At 38.7% G+C, this 25,502-nt stretch overlaps 1 protein-coding gene across 1 annotated transcript in view; it reads left to right on the top strand.

The window, feature by feature from the left end:
* LOC148091830 (uncharacterized) overlaps positions 1 to 25,008 on the top strand; it is a 72,465-nt gene extending 47,457 nt beyond the window's left edge. The window contains exons 9-15 of the mRNA XM_087822545.1: positions 4,889 to 5,043; positions 6,526 to 6,603; positions 15,257 to 15,446; positions 17,491 to 17,618; positions 20,632 to 20,748; positions 22,185 to 22,295; positions 24,863 to 25,008. Of these exons, the coding sequence (XP_087678671.1) occupies positions 4,889 to 5,043; positions 6,526 to 6,603; positions 15,257 to 15,446; positions 17,491 to 17,618; positions 20,632 to 20,748; positions 22,185 to 22,295; positions 24,863 to 24,971 (888 nt within the window). The 3' untranslated portion in view covers positions 24,972 to 25,008. The remainder of the gene's footprint in view (positions 1 to 4,888; positions 5,044 to 6,525; positions 6,604 to 15,256; positions 15,447 to 17,490; positions 17,619 to 20,631; positions 20,749 to 22,184; positions 22,296 to 24,862) is intronic.
* The last annotated feature ends 494 nt before the right edge of the window (positions 25,009 to 25,502 follow it).

Below are 25,502 nucleotides of genomic sequence, written 5' to 3'. Positions count from 1 at the left end.
TCATGTCACCTTCAGGCTTCTTTTTGTGGTCTCTCCATGCAGGCTAGATTGGGCTTCCTTACAACATGGCTTCCTTAGGGCAGTAAAACTGTTACATGGTAGCTCAGTTGTTCCAATGAAAGTATTTCAGCTCACAAGGTGACTTTTATGACTTGGAAATCATGCAGCATTGCTTCCACTGCATTTTGTTATTTATAAGTGAGTCGGTTGCAAGATCACAAGAACAGGGGGATTCAGTTCTACATCTTGAGGAAGAAGTGACAAATTCTCCAAAGAGCCTGTGGACTGAAGATATTGTTGCTACCGTCTCTGGAAAGTACATTCCACCACAGAACCGTCATCTCTCTATGGAATGTATTTAATGTTGGTTTCATGAAATGTACTTTGTGAACATTGCTTTAGGCAGTTATCACCAGAGACAGACTGGTCAAAAAAGATCTGTATTCACAAATTCTGGAGACATCCAGAAATTCACAAAGAGATTATTTGGCATGACTATACTCAAAGGTACCATTATTTTAAACCCTATGTCCCAGGGTATACCCATTTAGATGGTTAGTTTTTATGACTCAGAGAGGGTTATGCTCTAACAGTCTACATCAGTGTCAATAATTGAACCAGGTTATGTGAAATCTCTGGGCATTTATATATCTAGACTAGACTACAGCAGGTTCAGAAGTGATCCACTGCAATCCAGAATGGCCTAGAGCATCTCTCCAAATAAGGTGGGTTCTTATCAAACTGAGTGGCTTCCTGGCAGTGCAGCCAAGCCTTGAGAGACATGCAAATAAGCTACTGGTGTTTCCTGAACTTCCCAACACTCAAATCCCAGGGCCTACTTCTGGGGCAACCCAGATTAATACATACCATTATTAGGAATAAAAAAGTGCGTATGTAAATTAAATAGCATGAAGAAAATCAGCTGATTTTTGCATACAGAAGGGGAAAAGATTATGGGATGGGTTGTTAGAAAAAAGGAAGGGCCTCGTTGGATTTATAGGAAATAATTTACCCAAAAGACCTAGGCTGAGGACAGTGTCCCCCAGCAGGAGGTGACTCCCAACACTCTGTATGCTAGATTTTCAACATTTGGAAGCTGGTGATTAGATGAAAGCTAGCTCATCACGCTGAAATCATCACCTCAGAAATGGAGAGCTTATTAATATGTCTCTCAAAATTTAGCTACATTGCTTCATAAGTATTTTTCCCCAGCCCATATGTTCTTCATACATGCTTATTTGTCAGGCTAAGCCTGGCCTAAGGAGGAGACACACATTCTAAAAAGAATGAATGAACCCTCATTTAAAGTCTCACTCTTGTGTGAATTATAGGCTTAAACGAGAAGAGGGCACCTCTTTTCTTAGAAATAGTCCAGGATTAATAACAAAATATTTGAATTTGAAGCATTAGCTATTACATTTTAATTGACTTTAAATTAAGGTACTTAAAATTCATTCCCACACTAAGGATGAGCTTTATAGATTTTTATCACAGAGCCACCTTGGCCCCAGAGGCACTGTTGGAAAGTCATCCAACAAGAGTTAAGGACATATGTATAGTAACCGCCCTACATAGGGATAAAACCCATTGATTTGAACTCGTTTCTCTGAATAGAATATCATATATACATATATATATACACACACACACACACACACACACATATATATATACACATACATACATATATGTACACACACAACAAATTACTGGGATATGAGTTTAGAAGAACAAAATAATATGGAATTAAAAACTATATTGAAGCCATCATCATTATTTTAAAAGAGTTTTAGAATTGCTAAGATGCTTTTTCATGAAAACGTTATATCTTTATGTAAATTATAGAGTAGGAAAGGTGGAAGCATTGGGTACAATTGTGTTAGTTTTTTCAAAAAATCCCCCTTGGCACTTCATTTCTTGGCCCTGTTATTCTTTGAGTTTCAGATTAATGACTAAGAGCAAATGTCAGCTCATCTAAGAAATATGGAAAATATTGGCCACCACAAACAGGTTTGGTTCTTGTTGGAATGAATGAAAAATTAGGAAAATCACGTCTAAATTTGTTTTTAAGTGTTAGTGGCCACTGTTTGGGGTATGCACCTAGGTAGACTTGCCAGGTTTCCTATATCCTGCTGTTAATAATATCCTGTTTCAGGGCTGCTAGTAGACAAAGGAGCCTAGACAAAGAATTGCCTGTGAAAATGGTCACACCCCGGATCAGGACACCACTGTAACTAACCCCCACCTGTGGTGCCTTGGAAATGAAGCTCTTTCTCATTCCAGTCTCTCGTCTCTCATCTCATTTTTGTTCCTGCCTTTTCTTTTTTTATTCCTGCCTTTTCTTTCGCTCCTCTTACCGCCGGCACAAACACACACTACACTTTCGCTCATATTGCTAGTACTGTTCTCTCTAGGTTTCCTCTCTCTTTCTCCCAACTTTTTGTTTCCCAGTTTGTCCTAACAGAACGATAGCTAGACTCTCAGCTAGGGGCTCTGAAGCTTTCTTTCTTATTTCAGTCTCTCATTTAATTTTGTTCCTGCTAGGCGTTTGTGAACTTGGACTGGAAAATAATTCATGTGTTTATTTTCACTTTACCCTACAGAAATTCAGCATCTCCCTCTAGAACGACTAGAGGCACTGAGTCATCTAGTACTAACAATACCTGTGACTTAGTCACCTGTAGAAGGCATGCTTATTTTCATTTCACATTAAAGTTCTTGCAGAATCTCAAATTGCAGTTTATGTCTATCGCTACTTCAAAACTATGACAGTTACTGGACCAGCAACTGGATCATGTTGTAATCCATATTAATAAAAAAGTAAATATGTTGTTATATCACAAAATTTTAAAATTTTGATAACTGTATTTCAATATAATTAGTTTCCTTTGTAATCCTATGTATTGTTTTTATTCTTTTACAAACACTATTCTGACCTGGTTTCACCATAGGCTCGCCAAAGGGGTCCAGGGCGCAAAGAGGGCCAAACCCTTCAGTCAGCAAACAGGCAGGGCTCGAAATCCATGCCTGCTTCTTGGGTGTCTCAGGGTGTACCCAGCTGCCATTAAACAAGGAAGCATGATATATCAAAACAAAGTTAATTTTGATAATCTTTAGAATAATATTGAACGTGATACTTTTGGTGCTGATAATGAACGGGGAATGTATGCCAGTGATGGTTATTTGAATTCTAGAAAGCTGAGGGCTGCCATCCAGCGCAGTGGGCCGCCCCTGGGGGTCCTCCGGAGAGAGCGTGAAGCTGCGGGTGTGAGGCATCGGCCTCGGCCTCGGCCTTTAGTGCTGCTGACGCGGGGCGGGGGGGGAATCAAGGGGTGGATCAGAGGCACGGGGCAATACTCCAAGGCCATTATGATTTCAGATAATTCAATTTTAACTTAGCTTGTCGGAACGTTCAGGTCCTACTGGTAGAAAATTCCTGTTGCCTGGGATGACAAGTGGCTAGCCTGGAATGATGGCTCTCTGTGTTCCTTTTTACATGAAACGGGAGTAGCCCTGCCTCGCATGTGAGGGCCATGCGGGCCCCCCTGGAGCCTCGGTAAGCCTGCCACTACAGAGCTGAGACCCAGGCTCACTAGATCCGAAGGGCTCAAGGGGTCCAGTTCCGCTCAGGAAGAAATAGCAGTGACCTGTGCAACGGATAATGCCCTCCGGCTATTTCAAATTAATAACCTTTTAACAAAAAGAGCACTTATATCTAAATATCTGCTTTAGAATCTAGTTTTTACAAACTGGGTTTGCCATAGGTAGGCAAGCCAGCATCCCGCACTCCTGCCGCTCTGTTGGTGATGCTGTTCTAATGTGCTCTAGATGCAGTGCGGATCGAAGGCCAGACCAGACCGAGGTCTCGCCTGGACTTGCCATCATTTTTTAGTGAGAAGTTTAAAATATACTTAAAAGTGGAAGGAATTATACAGTTCACACCAATACTCACATCTTGGCTTTACAATGAAGTGATATTATATCCACTTTATGACAAATGTATACCTATCCATTCCTCTACTGTCCATCAACCCATCTTTAAAAAAAAAATTAATTTCATGAAGACATCTGGTATACTTCACTCCTAACCACTTCAGCATGTGTATTATTACAGTTCTTTTCATTCATTTTGTGAAAAAATTTATATATAATGAAATGCATATATTGTAAGTGTACTACTTATGGGATTTTGACAAATGTGTACACTGTATAACCCACCCCTATCCACAAGTATAGAACATTACCGCCACCCCAGAAAGTTGCCTCAGTCTCTTTTCACTTAGTCCCCACACTGCCATCCTCCAGAGCTTATCACTGTCCTGAGATTTTCCATTATAAATTAGTTTTGCTTTGTTCAAAAATAACATTTTTTTAGGCTATAAAATTAATACATTTATATTAAAGAGCATTTCAAAACAGTATTTAAAGAACACGATGGAGATTATAAAATACATAAAACATCTTGTAGTCATCATGTTCACTCAAGCCTTTGTTTTCTCAATTAGAAGCTCTTCATAAAAATACATTTTAATGGCTACATGATAGCCGGTTTCTTGGTGAGCTCCTGTAGGCCTGCAGTGGCTCTCGAGTGACTCTTCTGCCCTAGTGTAATCCTGCGCCATCCTGAGGAAGGTGTGGCGGAGTCAGTGGACAGGCCCGAAGGAAGGCGGGCTGGCCCAAACAGAAACGTGCTAGTTTTGATCATTTTAGTCATACTCTTCTTCCTTTTTTTGCTGAGCTTTTTACATCTCAGCTATGGGCTTCTAAGATAATTCTCTTATTCTCTAATCCTCTCTCTTAGTTACTAAAATCTCCTGATCCTGCCCTGCTCTGAAGGGATTCTGAATGGAGAGTTTCTAATGAATGTTCACTTGGTTTTAATCATCAGGAGCTGAATGTGACAAGCTGCAGTGGTCCTGGGCTTATGGGAGACAAGGTCCTGTGTCATGCAGGGGCCCTTTGCAGCAGATTGACAGCCGTGGACATAAGTTGGTCCGGGGCCACAGATGTGGGCGTGATGGCTCTCATACAAGGAGCTTCAAGGTAACCCACCCAAAATTTCCTTGCCATTCACCCTATTAATTCATTGGTAATATGTTTTTAAAATACTCGTTCTTATTATATTTAAGCCACTGTTCTAATTGTTATGTCTGCATCATTTTAATCACCAGAACATCTCTATGAGGTAGGTATTCTTATTTTCCCTCATTTTTCTGAGGAGAAAACTTAGGCACAGTAAGGTTAAGAGAGGTGGGGTGGATGCAGGGTGGAGGGGATCAATGGGGGACAACAGGGGACATCTGTAATACTTTCAACAATAAAGATAAATAAATAAAAAAAGAGAAACAAACCATAGTGTGAGATAACCATTACTATGATGAGTGACTTTATCAAGGGTCCTCTAATCATCCTTCTCAATGTGAAAAGTTTCCTTCTAGAATGTTTTAAGATAAAAATTTTCTATTAAATCAACTTCAAGTTTTAGTGAAGTTTCAGCCTTTTAAAATTGAACCTTGTTTTCACAAAGAATCCATACTGCTGATATAATTTGGTGATTGTCAGGTAAGATGCTCTTTCAGCTTTTCTGATTTTGTGCATCCAATGGGAAGACATGTGTCACATAAAAAGCACTGTTGCTTTTTTTAAAAAAAATATGTTTTTATTGATTTTCTTTTAGAGAGAGGAAGGGAGAGGGAGAGAGAGGGAAACATTGACGAGAGAGAAACATTAATCAGTTGCCTCCTGCACAGCCCCTGCTGGGAATTGAGCCTGCAACCCAGGCATGTGCACTTACTGGGAATCGAACCGATGACCTCTTGGTGCCTGGGTGGATGCTCAACCACCATGCCACACCAGCTAGGAAAAGCACTGTTGCTTTTATGCCCCACTCTATTTGGTGATAAATCTAAAATCAAACGCTATGTAAGACCCACTATATTTCATTTTGTTGTCAATTTCTCGCTGAAGCTTGGCCTGGTGCTGAGTATAGAGAAACTCTGTAATGATCATTATATCATTGCATGTTTTTCTCAATTTGTGTCTATAGGAAACTATTTCTGGCTTAATGACATGGTGGTGATGATGGAAACTATGGTTTAAAGGATCACACCCAGAATGTTCCATATCCCTTACACAACCATAGTCCTTTGATACAACCAAAGCCTTGATAAAATAATTCGAAATAAAAATGTTTTCTACAAAGACAAAATCAAAGTCACAGAAAAGAAATCTAAGAAATAAAGACTATCTATCTATCTACCTACCTACCTGCCTACCTACCTACCTACCTACCTATATACCTATCTAATCTATCTACCTACCTATCTGTCTTTGTAGTTGATTTATTGAGTCCCCCAAAGTTGATAAGCAAAAATTAAAGCACATTGCTTACCAAAACAAAATTCCTCTTTCGGTATTTTTTAGTCTATTTAAATAACTAATATACTGCAAGCTTATGGTTTGAAATCTTTCTTTTTAAATAAAGACATCATTGAGATGTAACTTTCCTTTTCTGTAACTTCTCAGCCTTCAAGGACTCTCCATCAATGGATGCCAGATTACAGACAAAACTATTAAAGCCTTAGTTAAAAAGCATGGAAACAGGTAATAATGATACGTTTCTCATTTACATGTACCTTAAATGTATGTATCACCTATCAGCATACATTGTGCCTTCTGCTGTCTTATTTGTATTGCATTATTTGGTGTTTTCATCAAGCACTCATTGGGGTAGGAATTTGCCACTTGAGTAAACTGAGGTCCAGAGATATTAAGTGACCTGCTGACTGGCACACAGTAAGTTAGACCTTCCAGGTTTAATCATACTGTTCTTTGTTTTTTGGCACAATTCAAGGAAACATCGTGAGACCTTTCCCCGTCTCCTCTTGTTCAGAATCTCAAAGCTAACCACAAATAACTACAGACCTTCCCCATCGCGATTTGATTTCCACTGTCTTGGGATGAAAGAGTTTATACCATCCATTTACCCCACCATTCTGGAAAGATCATCAAATGACTATATTTTCAGTAGCTATGATTCTCCCTCAATTTGGGGAAGGAATTATCGAGCCACTACAGAAAGATGACCGGTAGCAGATGGCACCTGCACAGAGCACTCCAGAGGGAGTGACGGGGCTTGACTTCTGTAAACTGAAGGCTTCCCAGAGACACAGGGAGTCCTCAGATAAAGTGACTTTTCTGATGGGTGTCCATCTGGTTTCTCAGGGCAGCAGCTACTTCCCCTATATCCTGCAGGAAACATTTAGAAAGAAGCTTCATGGACAGAAGTATGGGCTTCTGTCCTTATTTCTAAGGTGAAATGATTCAGAGGGTGACAGACTTTTCTTCCTCCCATTTGAGGCTGCTTCTGACCTGTGGACATTCCGAAGGGGTCTGGTGAGTTTTGTCCAGTGCGAAGACCAAGGTGCCGGTTGTGCATAGTCAGCCTCTGGACGAACAGAACTTTTATCTTGGGCATTACCTGCAGAGAGAGGCCGCTGCCTGCTCTTCAACTTTTTATTTGTTTGTTTTAAATAAACTTTCCCAATGCCATGAGCCTGGGAAAGTATAATTGAGTAGTACATTAGATGTGATGAGGCATTAAACACAGGGTGCCTAGTGACCTCAACATGAACTGGAAGTTTGATGTCTTCTCAAGAATCTATCTGAAACATCTTCACTTCAATCAACTCTCTTCCTTATTATTTTATAAATCTTGAAGCATAGGTTTCAGTTTATAGTGTGTTTTTGGAAAGAGTAGCTGAGAAACTCTAGATATTTGCTTAAGGCTGGTTATTTCTGATGCCTTAGACTTTCTACTTTATAAGCAGGAAAACATTCTACTAAACCAATCTAAGTAGTTGGGCAACTTGTTATGAAGAGGAAATATTGGATGAATTATAATTTCTTTACAGATGACCTATCCTTTTACCCATTGACACATGATTTATGTTCTTTTTCTTTCTCAAATTTGTACTTCTCTTTGAAGCCTTCTTTGAGTAGTGTGTGTGTGGGGGGGGAGTGGGAATTATATTGATCTGTTTATTAGTTATGTGAATTTGGGGAAATTATATCCTTTCTGAGCACCAGTTATCTTATTTATAAAAGGTGGGTCCTAATGATGATCAGGGAGTGCTGTTGTTGAAAACTGAAAGAGACGATGTACATAAAAACCTTCATGATGAGTACTTAATATGTGCTCAATAAATGCTGCTTTATTTCATTCCAGCCTACACTGATTATCCTCCTCTTTGAGTGCCTGTATCACACACTTTTGTTCCCTAGTGTTTCTGTAAAGATAACCCTTTTCCTTAGCCAACTTTTAAAGCAAGAATAGCTTTTGCACCTGCAGGATCTGGCACAATGCAGGAAATAATTTGGGGAAACACCATGATCCTCCCAAGGCCAGCAACCTGTGAACTGTGTAATAGCTTGTTTGGTAGAAAAACACACCAAGGAGAATGGCCCCTGTGATAAAACAGGGCTCTATCTGGCCAATAAAAACCTCATCGAATTGAATTCTGATTGGCAAAGTATACAAGTAAATTAATATTTCTTAAATAAGTTGGCAGCAAGCTGTGGTTTCTCTGAATTATCTCGAGTCTTTTGAATCCTAGTCTCTGAATAATTTTGACATAAGTCAACATTAAATGGAAAGCTAAAACTAGAAATGAAGTCTTGGCAGGGAATTCCAAGATGGTTCCTGTTGCCAGTTTCCAATCTCCCCTTCACTCACTTTGGAATAGGAATGCCAATGCTCTAGTTCAGAAAAGTTTCAGTGTATTTTTCTTGTTTCTTTGTTAAAACTATTACTATTTAGGTACATTTGCTTCTAATTGTTTTTAATGCATAGGCTTTTTTTTTTTTAAATAGTTGTACCTTTTTCATATTTAGTGAATATTTTCTTACATTATCAAAAACTTGCCATTAGCATCTTTTCAACATTTGCAAAATTTATTAGCCATCTCTCAAACTTTGAGCAGTTAGAATATTTCTGATTTTTTAAAGTAAATGCTGCCTAAAAGAGACATCCTTTTGCATGGAGATTCCTGTTTCCTCTTTACCCACTATTTAGGCTGGATTCTCCAAAGTGGGATTTCTGGGTTTAACCACGGCTGTCAACAAAATCCTGAGTGTTCGCAGCAATTGTGTAAACAATAAAATACTTTTTTGACAAACTTTGATGGATTCAGTGTCAGCTTAGATCTGTGGATTCTTATCAATTGATATGAAAAGTAGCAAATATGGACAGAAATATGTTCCTTCCATTTTGGAAGTTGATTCATAAGAATTAGAGGGATTTAGCCTCTTGATGAACCCATAAAACCTTTTTACTGTTAGGAAAAAAAGCATTCAGTCTCATCGAGGGGAGAATCTATAACGTGACATCTGGGAAGAAAATAAGATGGGATAAAGCTTGCATGGTGGTGGAAATGACAATTTTTGATTAACAAATTGTCAGCATGGGGCAGAGCCCTTCAATTTTCAGCAATTGAAATCCCAGCATTAATCAGCTTTTGTGGAATGCCACCCGCTGTTCGCACAGCAGCGAGGAGGCAGTAATGAAGAACTGCAGAACTGGCGTTAGATCAGAGATCCTGCTGACTGGAGTGTCTTTATTTCGTGGGAAGACTGTTTTGTTGTTACTCAGGAATTGGCCGAAACATGTCATATCCTCATTTTCTGTGAGTGCTTTCTTTCAGGACAATAAATGGTGCTAATAAGGTGACAGGCCTCCCACCAAGTAGAACTTTGATATATGTTGTGTGAGCGCATTAATGTAAAATCAGAATTACAAAAACACAGGGAGTGTTCCCCACTCATAACTGTCATTTTATGTAACGCAAAATAAATCATACAATCTCGTTGGCCCCAGGAAGCATAAACCACTTATAAAATAATGACTTGGGTTTTTATAAATTAGTTTAATTAATCCACTTCTTTATTGCTTATTAGGTTCCTGCAATGCCAATGCACAAGGCACTGCAGAGACTAAATAGATGCACAGGCGTAGCCCTGGTGTGCAACAGCTCATAGTATCCACATACACTCCATTGTTTGGTCCACATGTTTTTACTTCCTCTATACTCTTGGTCTATTGAATAAATGTGCCAATATTACTCATATGTGAATGTGACACTCCTAACTCCTCTGTCTATAAGCTATTGTTTTGTGCTTTTTTCCTAGAATTGAGGCTAGGACAGCTAGTTCATCCAGTACTCTTGGTCTGTCTTGGTACCAAACTATACATTTTCAGAAAGGTTTTTCAAGGCTAAGTAGTATATAGTCTGTCACCTAGAGAAAGAACAAAAGAAACTGATGGACAGGATCAGATATTGTGATCTGGTATTGTCTATAACCATGAGCAGTTCCATGGAGCAAACAAGAATGTGAGATGGAAGTTAAATCATTTGTGGTTTAAAGAAAAGAGAGCCAACCACGGGCTGTTCTCAGTAGAGTGGTTTAGTAATTTGTGATGCAAATGTCAAATAGGAGGCCTTAAATTGGGGTGGATGACTGGGCTTCAGAGAGCATGTGAACATCCTGAAATTATAAATAACCTTTAATATGTAAGAAGCCGTGTGTTTTCTTGAGGAGATAGTCTACAACCTTCACTGGATTCTCCAAAATAATTATGAATCCTAAAAACAGTTATGAACTATTGACCTAGGACGGGGTTGGTGGATTTTTTTTCTGAACAGAGCCAGGTAGTAAATGCTTTAGGCTTTGAAGAACATACAGTCTCTAGAAACAAATGGGCATGACAGTGTTCCAATGCAGCTTTATTTACAAAGCCAAGGTGGCCCAAGGGCCATGGTTTTCCTCCCTCTGGCTTATGTTTTGATTTGGTAAAATAGAAATTTCAAAATTTTCATTTTTTGCACATTCATAGAGGGCTTAATGTATGGAATAGTATTTCCAGAGAGTTCAGCTGAGGGGTTTAGATTATGGTGGGGAAGGGTGGGCTGGGTCAGAGGCCCAGAAGTACTAAGCAGAAGGGATGAGGGTAGAGAAGGGATGGCTTTCCAGGTAATCTCTTTGAGGAGAGTGGCCACTGGGCCTCATGGCCAGCCGACTTCTCTTAGGTGATGTTACTCCTAGCAACTACAGTTTCTGCAGTCGTCAGACTTTGGGTATTCTTTCAGGCTGAACCCCTGCAGTCAAGGAACAGGATGGTGTAAAACCCTTATTGTTACTCAGTCTTATAACCAAAATCCCTGGTTATGGTTATTTTCAGCTCTTGTGTCTTAGCATCATACTTGTTTGCCATAATTTGGTTGGGATCTATAATAACGTAGTCATACATTTCCATAGGGTTTATGGGCTTCAGAACAGCTTATAAGGTACTTTCAAGCACATGATCCCATACAATGCCAAGCATTTTCCTTTTATAAACTTACTGCTTTTCTCTTATGATATCTTTGCAATTCTGGGAAAAGTCAGTTTAAGAAAAGAGAGTTTTATTTTTGGTTAATAATTTCTGTTTGATTACCATATTTATTAAGTGGAAACAAAAACACATTGAGGGGGGTCTAAGATTTGAAAAATAAGTCTGGGCAGGAAGAGGCAAGGTGTACCCCTTGTCAGTTTTCAATGATCCTGCATGAATGAAGGTGAAACTAATTTTAGCAAGTTGGGTTTTCATGCTGTTCTCTAGACTTGATGATGGCTTCCTTCAACTCTTTGTATTTTCACTTTTAATGTAGTGTTCACCAGGGCAGGAGTCTGTAATCGCTCATTTAGCTTTGTGACTCTTCGAGATTGGGGGAAAGTGGCAGATATTGTGAACATTTAGCCAGTAATGTAAAGCTCAGTTTGGAAGCAGCAAAAAGAGGTAGAGAGCATGAAGTGTTGAAACTTAGCCTCTTACAGATGCTCAAGCTTAAGTAAGCTTCGTAACAGCTCCGGAAACCCATTTTCCTCTGTTAACAGTGACAGCTATGATACCCACTTGCCTGGAACAAGAAAGACATTCAACAAATATGAGGCTTTCATTTCTTTCTCTTAGCTGAATTATTGTTTACACTTGGCATTAAACTGAAGTTTGAAAGTGTAGAAAGGGTGTAAAGAGGTCACTCATCCCTGGCAAACTAGCCTTGGTATTGGGCAAGTGTTAAATAATGTGACCTGTGGTATTTTATACTTTCCTGTTATCCTGATAGTAATTTGATCCATTAAATGTTTTTAGAGAGATGACAACATTTTAATATCATTGTAAGTTATTCTAAAGTATACAAAATTAAATGAAGGCTTTGAAAGTTGAATCTATCTCACAAGAATTTAATCTTTTGGGAAATGCAGAATTGTTCGGTCAGATGAAGGAAAGAAATTTTCAGGATTCGTCAATGAGATATTCTTTTTATGGGAAGAAAAAAGGAATAGTTCTTTGTAGTTTGAATGACCTGATACCACCAAGCATATCTGTGCAGACTCATCCTCTCTCCTTTCCTTTAGCAGACACATTGATTATCGAGAGCTCTGTCATTGTATACAGCATTTTGATTAAAGGGCTTCTTGTATTGTTCACCTTTTATTACACAGACTGACCTGGTGTTTCTTGCTATCTCTTTCAGTGGCTTTGCAGGTACCATGAAAAGAATACCCTCAGAAAACTGCTTCTTTCTTAGTTTCCTCTGTTAATTGGCCTATAGTTATAGTGCATGGACTTCTTTTTAAAGGATTCTTCTTTTTTTTTTTTTTTTTTTTTTTTAATATATCTTTACTGATTTCAGAGAGAGAAAGGAAGAGGGAGAGAGAGAAATAGAAACATCAATGATGAGAGAGTCATTGATTGGCTGCTCCTGCACGCCTCCAGCTGGGGATCGAGCCCGCAGCCCAGGCATGTGCCCTGACTGTGATCTCCTGGATCCTAGGCCGACACTCAACCGCTGAGCCACGCCGCTGGGCAAATTCTTATTTCTTCAAACAAGAATAATAAATTTGGGGAAAGAGTTTTCTTAAACAAAAAGTTGGTCACTTTATGACAAGTTTTAGGAAATACTTATGTAGATTTAATACCTAGAATGTACCTAAAGAAAGATTCATTGATATCATTAAGATCAACATATTTTCCTTTTCTTTCTGATGCTAAGTCTTATAGGCATTTTCACACCATGATTTCTGAGTGCTGCATTTGGAAGATTCTTTCATCAAGTTGGCATGATAGAAATATCACTCTTGACCTTGTTTTTGAAGGATGTTTTAACTTTACTAATTAAGCAGTTACTCAGTGAAGCTCTCTTGAGAGTAAAGGGCCTTTGATTAGGAAAATTTCCTAATTGGGTAGGACCTCTCATCATAAAACAGTCATAACATGTTGATTATAGTTGTACCATTAGGAATTCCATTGCTTAACACAAATGGATTATGAAATAATTTGATTAACCTAAGTCAATTTTAGCCTAGAGATATTTGGAAACATAACAAAGACCAAGTCACCTTAGCAATCCCAGAGCCTAAGGAAAGAGGATGGGCTTTTGATTCATGATAGCAAAAATAAATATTGTACAACAGAGTTTGGGTTTTTATATAGTAGCAATCCTCCAATGATTGCTAATGTCTAATACCTATTTTTCTCTGTCTCTCGACTTGCATTTAAAATTTTTTATGAAAATATTCATGAATACACAAAAGAAGAATTGTATGTAGAATTCCTGTGTACCCCTCATCCAGCTGTATAATTATCAGTATTTTGTCAATATTGTATCATCAATCTGCTCCACTTTTTTGTTTGCTGTGATGATTTAAAATCAAATCCCAGGTATATTATTTCACCTATAAACACTTAATCATTCACCTCTGTCAGTATATGCTAAGACTTACATAGGGCTCCATTTCCTAGAGATACTAAAGGGTTCACCTGCAGCTGTGCCTTTCATATGAAAACCAACCAACCCAAAGCCCATACTTTCCAACCACCTCCCTTCACCTAGCTTTTACACTCCACACCACTAATGTGCCTGCCCAGATCACCACAGGGCCAGGTACCAGACAACTAGGGACAGCCTCAATGCCCTAGAGCCCACAGAAATTTTTCAAATGAGCCAATTCTAAGCCTGCTTACTCTGTTTCACCCATTTCTTCCTGTGGAAACCACAATAAAGGCTCTTGCCCACATTTTCCTCTTACTCCCTCTGCCCCTTGGCTGACCTTGGTGCTTCTCCATGTGGCCCAGTGTGGTGTGGCAAGCCCACTTCCCTTGGGAACTGTGAGTATAACATATTCCCTTTTCAATGGATTCACCATACCTGGATAATAATACATCCTACATTTTAAAACAGGATAGTAAAGGCTGAGTAAAACCTCTTGAGAGTAGCACAGATTAAGTCAGTGCAACTTCTCCTGTAATCTGCCTTTAACCATATATGCTACTGTCCGATGTGAGTGTATTAATGTTGTCGATCAGTATGATTCATGGATTCCACATTTGTGAATTTGCCTACTTGCTAAAATTTATTTTTAACCCCCAAATCAATATTCCTGGTGCTTTCTTGGTAATTTGTAGACATGTGCAGACTGGTGACAAATTTGAGTTGCTGAAAGTGCATGTTTACAGCTGAGATCCAATCTTTTTTCAGCTCTCATGCTAAAGAAGTATCCTTTTTGTGATCTATTTAATGGCATGTTTTTCACATTTCTGTGATTCTTTTGTGTGATTTTGCTGTTTGAATGTCCCCCAAACATTGTACTGAAGTGCTGTCTAGTATTTCTAAGTGCTAGAAGGCTGTGAAGTGCCTTATGGAGAAAATACGTGTGTCAAATTAGCTTTGTTTAGGCATGAGTTACAGTGCTGTTGGCCATTAGTTCAATGTTAATGAATCAACAATATGTATTAACCAAGGTGTTTTTAAACTGAAACTCATATAAAAAAGGTCATGTATTGATCAGTTGACAAAAATTTTATGACTGGAGGGAGGCTTGAAGGAACCTAACCCAGTGTGTCCCTTAGAAGCAATGATTATGTACTAATCCAGTGTTTGCAGCAGTGTTATAGAACATAGTCATCATGAGTAAGGACAGCCAACATTGCTTGGATTTGCTGAGGATATCATGCTTGTGAATTTTATTCATCCATTGATTAAATTTACCAACTCATTCCATGTTATCTGCACTATATATCCACTTCTCAAATATGACATTAAAATGCAGACTTCCCACCATGAAAAAGTAAAAATGTCACTCAGGTGGTTTAGGGATCTGCTCTTGTGCTTTGGATCAGGGGGCACAGTATTTCACTGTTTTTCTTTTCCTTCCTTAGTCTCCACAAAATAGAAGTATTTGGCTGCCTCGCTCTTACCTCCAGGAGCATAGGTTCCCTGGCCCTTCAGTGTCCACGCCTGCAGATCTTGAACATCGGGAGAGTCCCCAAGGTTTCTGAGACCTGCCTGGTTGGGAGCCTGGAGAACTTACGAGAAGTAACTGCACTTAATGTTGCTGGCCTCAAAATGGTGAGACTTCTTGGACTCAGACTGACTTTTTAATTGGTCTTTATGTCCTATGTTTTCAGAGCATGAAACTCGTGTTGCTCTCATGGCTTTCACACCTCATCATGAAGCAATGCTCTGAAATGGGCATTGAAGAGGGAAAAGAACCCCATAGTACCTGTGTGATAGAAAAGGTTTGGACGTAGGATTATTTCTACTCAAAAGATCTAGAAGTCGACCCATTAACTGGATCTTTTGTTATTTTTGAAACAGAACTAATATTTAAGGTAATTCAGTTAAAACTATCGAACAAATAACACATAATGATGATGATGATATCTGTCATTTATTGAGCCCCTCCCATGCTCCAGGAACTGTATGAGGCACTAGTTACATTAACTCATTAGCTTGCCGTCTTCCCTGTGTGAGAAGTAGCATTATCCCCAGGAAGAGTCACTGAGATTCTAGGAGTCGGAAGAGACACAGCACCGGTCACAAAGCCGTTAAGCCTGGACCCAGGCTTGCTGATACCCTCGCCTCTCCATACCCCACTGGCTTCCTTCTGTGTGGAAGGAGGAGGCCTGCCTTCTTCCTCTAGATATGATTAGCCAGAAGGTGATGTCACCAGGGGAGAGGCTGATTTTTACAGACTGAATGTTGATTGCAATTCTGTGAACTTGTAGTGGACGGTACTTCTGACCGAGAACAGATTGTTATGCTTTTTGATACTGATTGATTGGAAGCCAGAGAAAGAATATTCCGATATAAGCAGTTCAATTCTAAATTTTATGTGCGTTGTTTCCTTTTTTATAGCTTCATCTTGGGCTCTGACGTGTCCTTACCTTGAATTCTGCTCTGAATGAAGTAATGAGGGAAGAACAACACTGTATTTCTTTTTCTTTCTAATCAGAATGTCATGTCCTTGAAAGAAATCCTCCATTAAAAGTTGACTGTCTGCTCTTAGCTTGCTTGATGATATATTTAGATATGTTTGGGGAAGTCTTTTACAAACTCAAAATTCTGGGAAGGAGTAAGCTCTCATTCTTAGTCTCTTTTAACTCAAAACTGCAACTACACACAGCAACAATAGCTTAATTTAACTCAATTTCTAGGCATTCACTTCCTATATGTGTGTATATCCATCTGTACATGAAGGGATAGGACTTTCAAAAGCCTATCTATTATAAATTATGACAGGGAAAATCTGGGTCTGTGTTCAGTGCTTAGTACCATCCTAGTTGCATTTAGGTGATTATTAGTGATTTTTAAATAATAATGATGATATTAGGGAGTGGAATAAAATCTTCGTATTAATAGAGTACTAAGTAGTCATTAATATAATGGTTAAAAAAACATAACAAGTTGTGGTTAACATAAGCAGAAAAATCACATAAAATCTTGGGGTTAATCATAGGTTAGATTTGATAGTTTTATGTTTATGAGATTCCGGTTTGGTATGCTTTAATCCTCAATTTCTTAGTGATTCATAACTCATTTTATTCTAAGAATAATTTAAAACTGAACCCACTAGGCCAGTGGGTTCAGTTTTAAATTACTTAGTGGGTTCAGTTTTAAATTACTTGACATGAACTTTAGAATCTTATAACTAATTCCATTTTATGTCATTAGTTTATCAAGGTCTTTCTTATTTTATTTTATTATTAGAGAACCTGGGTGCTTGCATCTGATGACTGACTTATCGGTTTAATTCTCAACTGAAAGTGCTTTGGAAACAATATGGGCTTTGGAACCATCAGTCCTAGATATGACTGTTAGCCTCCAAAAGACATTTAACTCCCAGACCCACCAATTCCTTACTTGTAAAGTGGGGATATTAACATCTATTTTGTAGAATCACTGCGAGGATTAGAGCTAGTGCATATTAGGTGCCTCGCTCGGAATCTGACACTCATTGGGCAGTCCTCAAGTGAGAACTATTAATATCATGGCGATGATGATGATTATAAAACCTCTGAAAAAAATGCACATTTTAATCTCTAACACACTTGATTCATTGCCCTGTCTTCTCTGTGATTGAAAATAAATTCTTGTTTGTTTCCTCCTGTAGGTGAGGGACCAGATCATTCATCTTATTGTGACGCTGTGCCCTAAACTGGACAGTCTGGTGCTCAGCTCCTGCTCTCGGGTAACAGACGTGAGCTTGGTGGAAATCAGCACCTACCTGCGAGCCCTCAGGTACCTCCCCCTCTGTGCGCCTCCTAACCAGACCCCAGCAGAGTGCTCACATCCTTTTTCAGGACTGGGGCTTTGGTCTCTTCATTTTTCTTTCTTTAAATCACTGGAATAACCAATAGACTCTGGGTGATGTATAAATTAGAAGCTGAGGCTCTGCCTGGTACATTTCTGTGTCTTGGCAGAGCATCTGGCATCCTTCTGTGAAGTAACCTGACCCGTCAAAACTGATTGGAATAGAATAAAACAAAGGAAAAGCTTGGGGATGTGTGAGATTTTGTTTGACCAAAGATTTTATTTTGAAGGACAAATTTAGGCTATAATTTCAACAACAGCACCGTGTGCATGCTGGATTCCTAAAGGGCCTGCCTTGCATTAACAATAAATGGTTCTACCGCCTCTTCCTTTCATCATCAATCGTAACAAGAAGTGGGATGGTGTGAAGAGGTGAGGGGAGGCGGGGTAGTCATAGAGGAAATGCCCTCCATAGCGGGAGCCCCCCTGCCCATGAGTATTCACCGGAGAAAGGCGTGGCATTAAAAGCGATGCTCTAAAGGGTCTGAGCCACAGCACTATTTGCTTAATTTATTCTCATCTGCAACCCTTTCCTCCACTTTCTTTTAACCATGAATCACAGAGCTGCAAAGGACAAGGGGTAGCAACCACCTGTCTTTATGTAACATGGTGTAATCAGCCTCTGTTCCAGTTACTATTGCTGCATAACCAACCACCCTGGAACTGAGTGGTGTAAAACAACCATCTTATTAGACTCACAGATTCCGTGGTTTGTGGATTTGGAAGGGCATAGGAATGATAGATAGCTTCTCTCTGTCTGGGACCTCAGCTGGGAAGATTCAAAGGTTTGGATGACATAATAGTTGGTTCTAGAATCATCTGGAGGTTCCTTCACTCACACATCTAACAACTTGAACTCTGGACTCAGCTGATACTTTCAACCAGAGAAACTACACATGGCCTTCCCTGATGGTTTGGGCTTCCTCCTAGCATGTCAGCCTCAGGATAGTGAAACTTCTGACATGGCTGCTCAGGGCTCAAGGATCAGTTTCCCAGGAAACGAGGAGGAAGCTACATCATCTTGTGTGAACTAGCCTTGAAATTCATGTAGTGTCATTTCCTCTGTACTCTATTGATTGAAGGAATGACACGTGTGCCCAGTTTTATAAGAGGGCATATAGATATAACCTGTCAATTGGAGGAATGTCAAATAATTCTGCAGTCATTTAAAAAAAGTTGCCACTACCCACTCCAGAGTTGAGGCACCTAAGAGTCAGAAACGATCAATAACTTTACATAACTTCTAAATTAATTATAGACTTAGAATTTTTGAGCTGAAGAAAACCTTAAAGATCCTCTAATGCAAACACTTGTTTAAATAATGAGGATATTATCCAGGCTCAGAGATGCTGTGATGTGCCCAAGCTCACATAGCTAGGCAATGGCAGGGCTGGAATGAGATCCTCAGGCATCTGACTAACAAGACCTCTCTCCACTGCACTGAATGAGTGGCAGCAATTGAGCAGCGCTCACCCCAAAGCGCTCTCTCTCATGGAGGAGAACTTTGAAATGGAAATGGTGCCAGCAGTAGCATCGAAGACTGCACAAAGTGGTGACCACAGCTAAAAACATGAGGGGTAGAGCAATAGCTGGGAAATCCATCAATATGCCACTTTGCTGATACTACAACCTTCTGTTTGATTAGCACGCTCACAGACGCACGTGTATTTAATCATCACAGTAACTCTAAATGTTAAGCAGTTATTTCCCCCCCTCTCCCGCTTTTTTTCCAAGGAAAACTGGGGCTCCAAGGAATTAAGTAACTCGACCAAATATGCCTGGGTAGAAAATGGCAGTGTGGGCCTCCACATCGTTGTCTGGCTGCACATCTTTGGCTGTAATTTTCTGAATGGGAAACTATTTTAATCTCTAACATGCAACATATAAAAACAGGGGTACTTTGGCTCTATGGAAGTTTACGTTCTAAGGGGGAAGGTCGTGAATATCGCGGAATGTGTTGTAGGACATGAAGCCAGCACTGACACCAGCCCCTGACCCCATCTGGTGAGCTTTCCATGACCCAAGAAAGTCCTCTTTCCTTTAGAAGAGGGAAAGGGCGTAAAGGGCAAGCAGTGCCACTCCCGCTGCCAGCGGTGCACCCCTTCTTGGATGGCTCCCATCCACGTCAAGCAGAGACTTTCAGAAATGGTGTTTGCTTCCATGGAGAAGCATGGCACGTGAAGTATAGTGGTTCCTGGAAATAAGGTTCTAGAGGAGAAGACCCTAAAGGGGATTTTTGTCTCATAAGCTCGAAGGGTTATGAACTGATTCTTCAAGGTGACTTTAGAGACGAAAGAAGAAAGATTAATAATATGAAATGTAAATAATATAAACAATAAAAATTAATAACATGGTTATTATTATTATATCTGTGTAGATGTCTATATATACAAGCTCTTCTCTATTATGAAAGATAAGCTATTTTTGCTCTTGTAAAAATTTAATAATGGTGTCTCAAATAGCTTTTCATTTAGAAAAGCCTTTATTTCTTGATTTTGATATTTAAGAATACTTAAATGAAAGCAAACATATTTGAGCTTTATTTGAACTCTGATCATGGAAATCTTATTTATGTTATCTTTAATACCTTTTAAAAATAATTCTCATGATCAGGACATTCTATGAAAATCTAGGTAAGGCTAAGCCTGTGTAGGCACTTTGAGCTCATGGTACTTAACCGAGAAGATGTGGGAAGCATAGAAGACAGAGCCCTGTCTCTGGGAGTGTGAGCACTGCACAGTGTGGTTTGAGTTGCATTGGCACGTGTGTTCTTTATAATTCCATTGAAGTATCCTTTCCTTTCAGCTAGATAGTCAAATATGAGGCTAATGTTTCTCCACACAGAAACACCAACTCTTGAATAACTAACTAGGAGAGGGGAAACTGAGTGTGCCAATTTGTGAAAAACTCCTACTCAGCCCTTTGTACTTGAACTCTACAGGTATCTCGATGTGAGTGGATGTGGGCAGGTAACCAATGCAGGAATCCATGCGTTGGCCAGAGGCTGCCACCAGCTCAAGTATCTGGACCTAAGTTCTACAGGGATAAGCAAAAGAGGGTAGGAACTGTGTAGATTATGCTTTTTATCCAATTGCTTTAAGAAAATGAATCATGAGTCAATTACCCGTTTCAGTTTATTTAAGGTCAGTGTTGGGGAAAAGCCCTAAAAGCCTAAATTCAGGATTGATACCAAAGAACTGACCCATAGTCTAATTTAAATTCATAAGAGCTTTAGTAAGAGAAACTTACATCCACGGGCAAAGCATCTCTCTCCCAGTGCTGGCGGCCAGGAAAAATCCACACCCCTCCCAGGACAGGATCTCTTTTAATGGGGGGTTAATAGTAAAACCGTACGGTGGGTAGTCAGGTAGACCACCAGAAAGGACAACGTATTCTTAAGTTAACAGATAACACGAGGCAGTTATCACACTCCACACATTCATTAACCTCCTTCCTGGGGGCCTGGCGTGTGTCTTGGATGGCATTCTGATTTTCTGCGTAGTCAGCCAAGCCTGAGAGTTAAACTGTCACAGAGGGTTAAACAGAGAATCCAGCATTTCCCAGACGCCTTTGCGGCCGGAACCATATTGCATCTAAAGTGAGTTCCACTACAACCAGTGATTTTCAAATTTTATGTGCATCAGGATCACATGGAAGACTTGCCAAAACAGAGTGGTGAGCCCCACCCCTGGGTTTTCTCATTCAGTGAGTCAGGGGTGAAGGCCCCCAAATTTCTAACAATTTTCCAGGTGATGATGACGCTGTTAGTCCAGGAGCCATCCTTTGAGAACTAGTGATTTAGGTTGTACAGAGAGATCCCTTGTCCTGGAAGAGGCTTTTTTACTCTGAGAACCTAGGAAGGGCTTATATCACAGCAAAACATACAATTTTGGATGTGCTTCAGCTTCACCTTGCTGGCCCCAGCCTCTCTTCTCTTTCTCCCCTCCCCCACTCAGGAGGAAGAAAAACCTATCCCTGTCCACGAAAGGTGGCAGAACTATCACATGTTATTCTGCAGATTCTCTCCTCCGACAAGAGTCAGTAAGGCTCATTTCACCAACACCCTAGCGTCTCTTCAGGGAGTAATTCTGGTGTCAGATGTTAAGATATTGACTTTACTTTCACCAGTTATTATTAAATACACATCAGAATAACACTCATAATTCTCTGGTTTTATCTACTATTACTATTTCTCTAAGAACCTCAAAATGAAACTGACATCTTTACCTTATCATTTTTACATTTTTGCTTGATTTTTATGGTTTGGGAATTTTAATTAGGTGTGTTCATCGTGTGCATTTCTTTCAGGAAGTTCCGTTTGCAGTGTCAGCATAGTTGGGAGGTCAGGAGCAGGAGGTGAGGAGGGACGGATGGGGTGAGGTTAGTGGATAGGCAGGGTCAAGGTAAATCTGAGGGCTGTGTTTTTTAAAACTTTGTGAAAAGCTCATTTGATTATCTGTTTTAATAACTTTTTGCCCTCTTTCTCCTTTCTAGAGTTTGTTCATTGGCTAATTATTGTCATATTAGTTTGGAATGTGTGAAACTCAGTTTCTGCAAGGATGTCACCCTGGATGTGGTTAGAAAACTTTGCAAAAACTGTAGACGGTAAGAGAATGGTGATTTGGCCTCTTGTGTCTCTTTTAGTCTTAAGTCTCACCACGAAGTGAAGAGAGACCTTGATAATAATGTGCTTTGGTTTGTGCTTCTTTATAAATCCTCATGGTTGTTTCACCACCACTCCCCTTTTTAACATAGAGTTCTAGCAATCATTAAATATTTCCCAGAAAATACTGACTTCATTTAAGACTAAACCAAGTTTTCATGACCTCAAATAGTAGGAAATATATTCCTTTGTACTGTGGAATTCATAAAAAAGTTCTGAAAAAAATATTTGGAAAAATTTAAGTGAAATACCTATCAGTTACATTGGCCCTGTCCTTGGAATACCATTGACTAGAATTACACAAGATGAGAAAGAAAAACATTTCAGGACTTATCAGAGTAGAAGTGACCATTTTAGGTGTCCCATATTTCAAAAACGACTTCATTAGGTCCTAGTCCACTCGGTGAAATCTGAGGGTTTTGAGTGAAGTCTAAGATATTTGTAATGAATTAATCTTTCATGAAATGGGGGAATCCATAGAGCAAATACTTCTATAAAAAACCCTGGGACTTTTAGGTTTTAAAACCAATGAAACAGCGGAACAGTTTGAAGAAATTTAGTTTGCCAATTGTAAACATCTTGTAAAAATTAACTAATAATTTACTGTTGGAAAACAGGAATTGAGAGCTTAAAAGACACTTAAATCTACATTGTTTTGAAAATCCTCTTTAAAGGTATGGCATTCTCAACAAATGTGTTGGCAGGCAAAGAAATCTGTCTTCTACCATCTTGTTGTATGGTGCAAATGTGACCTCTTACTTATTTTTTTAAAGCTAGCTTTCCATTTTATTCACCCACCTTCTATAACACTAAAGACTTGCAAATTAAGGAATACATGTAACATCATTAGAAGTCTTGATTCTGTATTTCCGATTACTACATTAATGAAGAGTTAGTGTCCTAGTTCATTGCTAAGCTGAGACTCCGGGGCATTGGTGAAAAGAGCCTTATTTGAATTTCTTATCCTTTGAATACTGAATTCTAAAATGCTTTCCAGAGGAATAGGAATGGTTTTAGAATTTTATAGATCTCCTTCTGATTGATCCAGTTTATCTCATTTTGTACTTCTGGGAACAGGAGCTTAATCTTTTTTAGTTTAAAAAAGAGATTAATCTTTAAACATCTCATATTATAGAATTGAGAACAACTTTCTTGCCACAGAGAAATGTACAGTTCTGCATTATTTTGGATGAATATAAATGTATCTCTGATCTAACAATGCACATACTGCATTCCCTGGAACTAAAAGTAGTTTTTGAGTGTGTGAGATCAAATTCACAGGCTTCCCTAGGAAGAAACCCACTGTGGTCTGTCTATTGTTACAATATAAATTTGGGAATATGAAGTTCAGCATGCCCTAAAAAGTTCTAAAATAACTAGTAAATTAATAACAAGGAAATATTGACATGATTATCATTCCAATATTACCAACATTAAAATGAACATAACTGCCTAGTAGTTGTTTATAATTTATAAATCCTGCCTACTTTCAAAAAGCCTTAGGGACTTTTATAGTTAAAACACACATGTACACACAGCTATATAGCTGAGCAATTCAAAGTTATACCAAAACATTTGATCAGAAGCCAGCTAGAGAAAGAGCAGAAATGGAATTGAGATCAAGCTGAGCAACACAGTTTAACACTGAAGATGAGTTGGATTTGCTGGCAGAGGGTGCAAAATGAGAAAAAGTTACTCTTTTTTGCTTTCTAAATGGAGGCCTGGTTGGTAATTCTTCACTAAAGGCAAAATTAACACATTCTAATAAGAATTTATCAGAGGATTTTTCTAAAGTACCAAGAAACTGAAAAGTTTAACAATCAGGAAAAATTGCACAAGATTGTCGTCCATTGGTATTTTCTTGTTTTTCAAAATGTTAAATAAATAAATTACCATAATAGAATTTCCACATCCTTCCTTTGCTCTGTCACCATTCCCTTGTGATGACTTCACTTTTTTTCCGGTAAGTGGAATTATTATGTTTTTATTGGGTTTGAAGAGTTTTTAGAGGCACTGAAAGTAGAGGCCTTGTTTGAAAATAAGGAGACTCTCGTCCAATGCATTAAGTTAACTTGTGCCATGAGATTAGTGAAGCATGTGCTTCCCTCTCTTCTTCATATAGAGCGGGGTTGGCAAAGTTTTTCTGTAAAAGGCCAGTGAAAAAATATTTTAGGCTCTGCAGGTCATATGTGTCTATTGCAACTACTCAGCTGTAGCATGAAAGTGAATGAGCATGACTGGTTCTTATAAAACTTTATTTATAGACGTGAATATCTTTCCCATAGGGCCCAACACAGCTGGTCTTTAATTTTAGATATTCTCATCATTCCTTCACTAACATGACAAAATATACTTGTTATTCTCAAGTTTGATACTGTCTTTCTCATTTGAGAAACAAAGTATTAGTCAAAGTAATTTTAAAGGTTTTTTCATGACTTTATAATGCTAAGAATCTATGCTCAACTGTATATCTTCCGCATAATCTGGTCTTTTCTTCTTTTTTTTTTAGATTGAAGATACTCCATCTTTATGGCTGTACCATCACTTCTGACCTGTTCAAAATAAAAGAAACTTACAAAAGAGTTAACATATTTCATGACATTTCTGCCCTTACCTAACATTTTTTAGGAAAATAAAATTTTTAGCAACAAGGGCTTTGAAAAATATACTTAATTAAATATGCCCAGAAATTTTCCAAATTAAAGTGAGATATAAATTATTTTTGAATTTAGATGGAAATAGATAATCAAGTAATAATTGTATGTGAAATTTTGGCATCTGATTATCAAAATAATACATTTTTGTATCCCAAATTACCTTCCTCCCAATAATGATAAAGTAAAAAAGCCAAAATTTTAAATATTGGTATTTTCTTATTTGCATTATTGGTTTAAAATATATTTAAAATTTTACCTGAGATTACTAATTGGTACGTTGCAATTCACTTCTCTTCAGTCATTCAATGTGCTACGAGAGAAAAATAAGTTGGATAACTCTAGAAGGAGTATTTTCTCTCTTATACCCTTGCGCCATGGTCTTATATGTACTACAACAATGCCACATGTGTTGATTGCTTCAGGACTTGTGTCAGGGCATTACAGTTGCTTCGGGGTAGCCCGCGTGTCCCATAGGGTCCTTTAACTGCACAC

Source organism: Miniopterus natalensis, chromosome 12, assembly GCF_054644295.1.
Source record: "Miniopterus natalensis isolate mMinNat1 chromosome 12, mMinNat1.hap1, whole genome shotgun sequence".
Classification (NCBI taxonomy): domain Eukaryota; kingdom Metazoa; phylum Chordata; class Mammalia; order Chiroptera; family Miniopteridae; genus Miniopterus; species Miniopterus natalensis.
The sequence above is the reverse complement of the archived record's forward strand: the minus strand, read 5'-3'. Positions and strand labels throughout refer to the sequence as shown.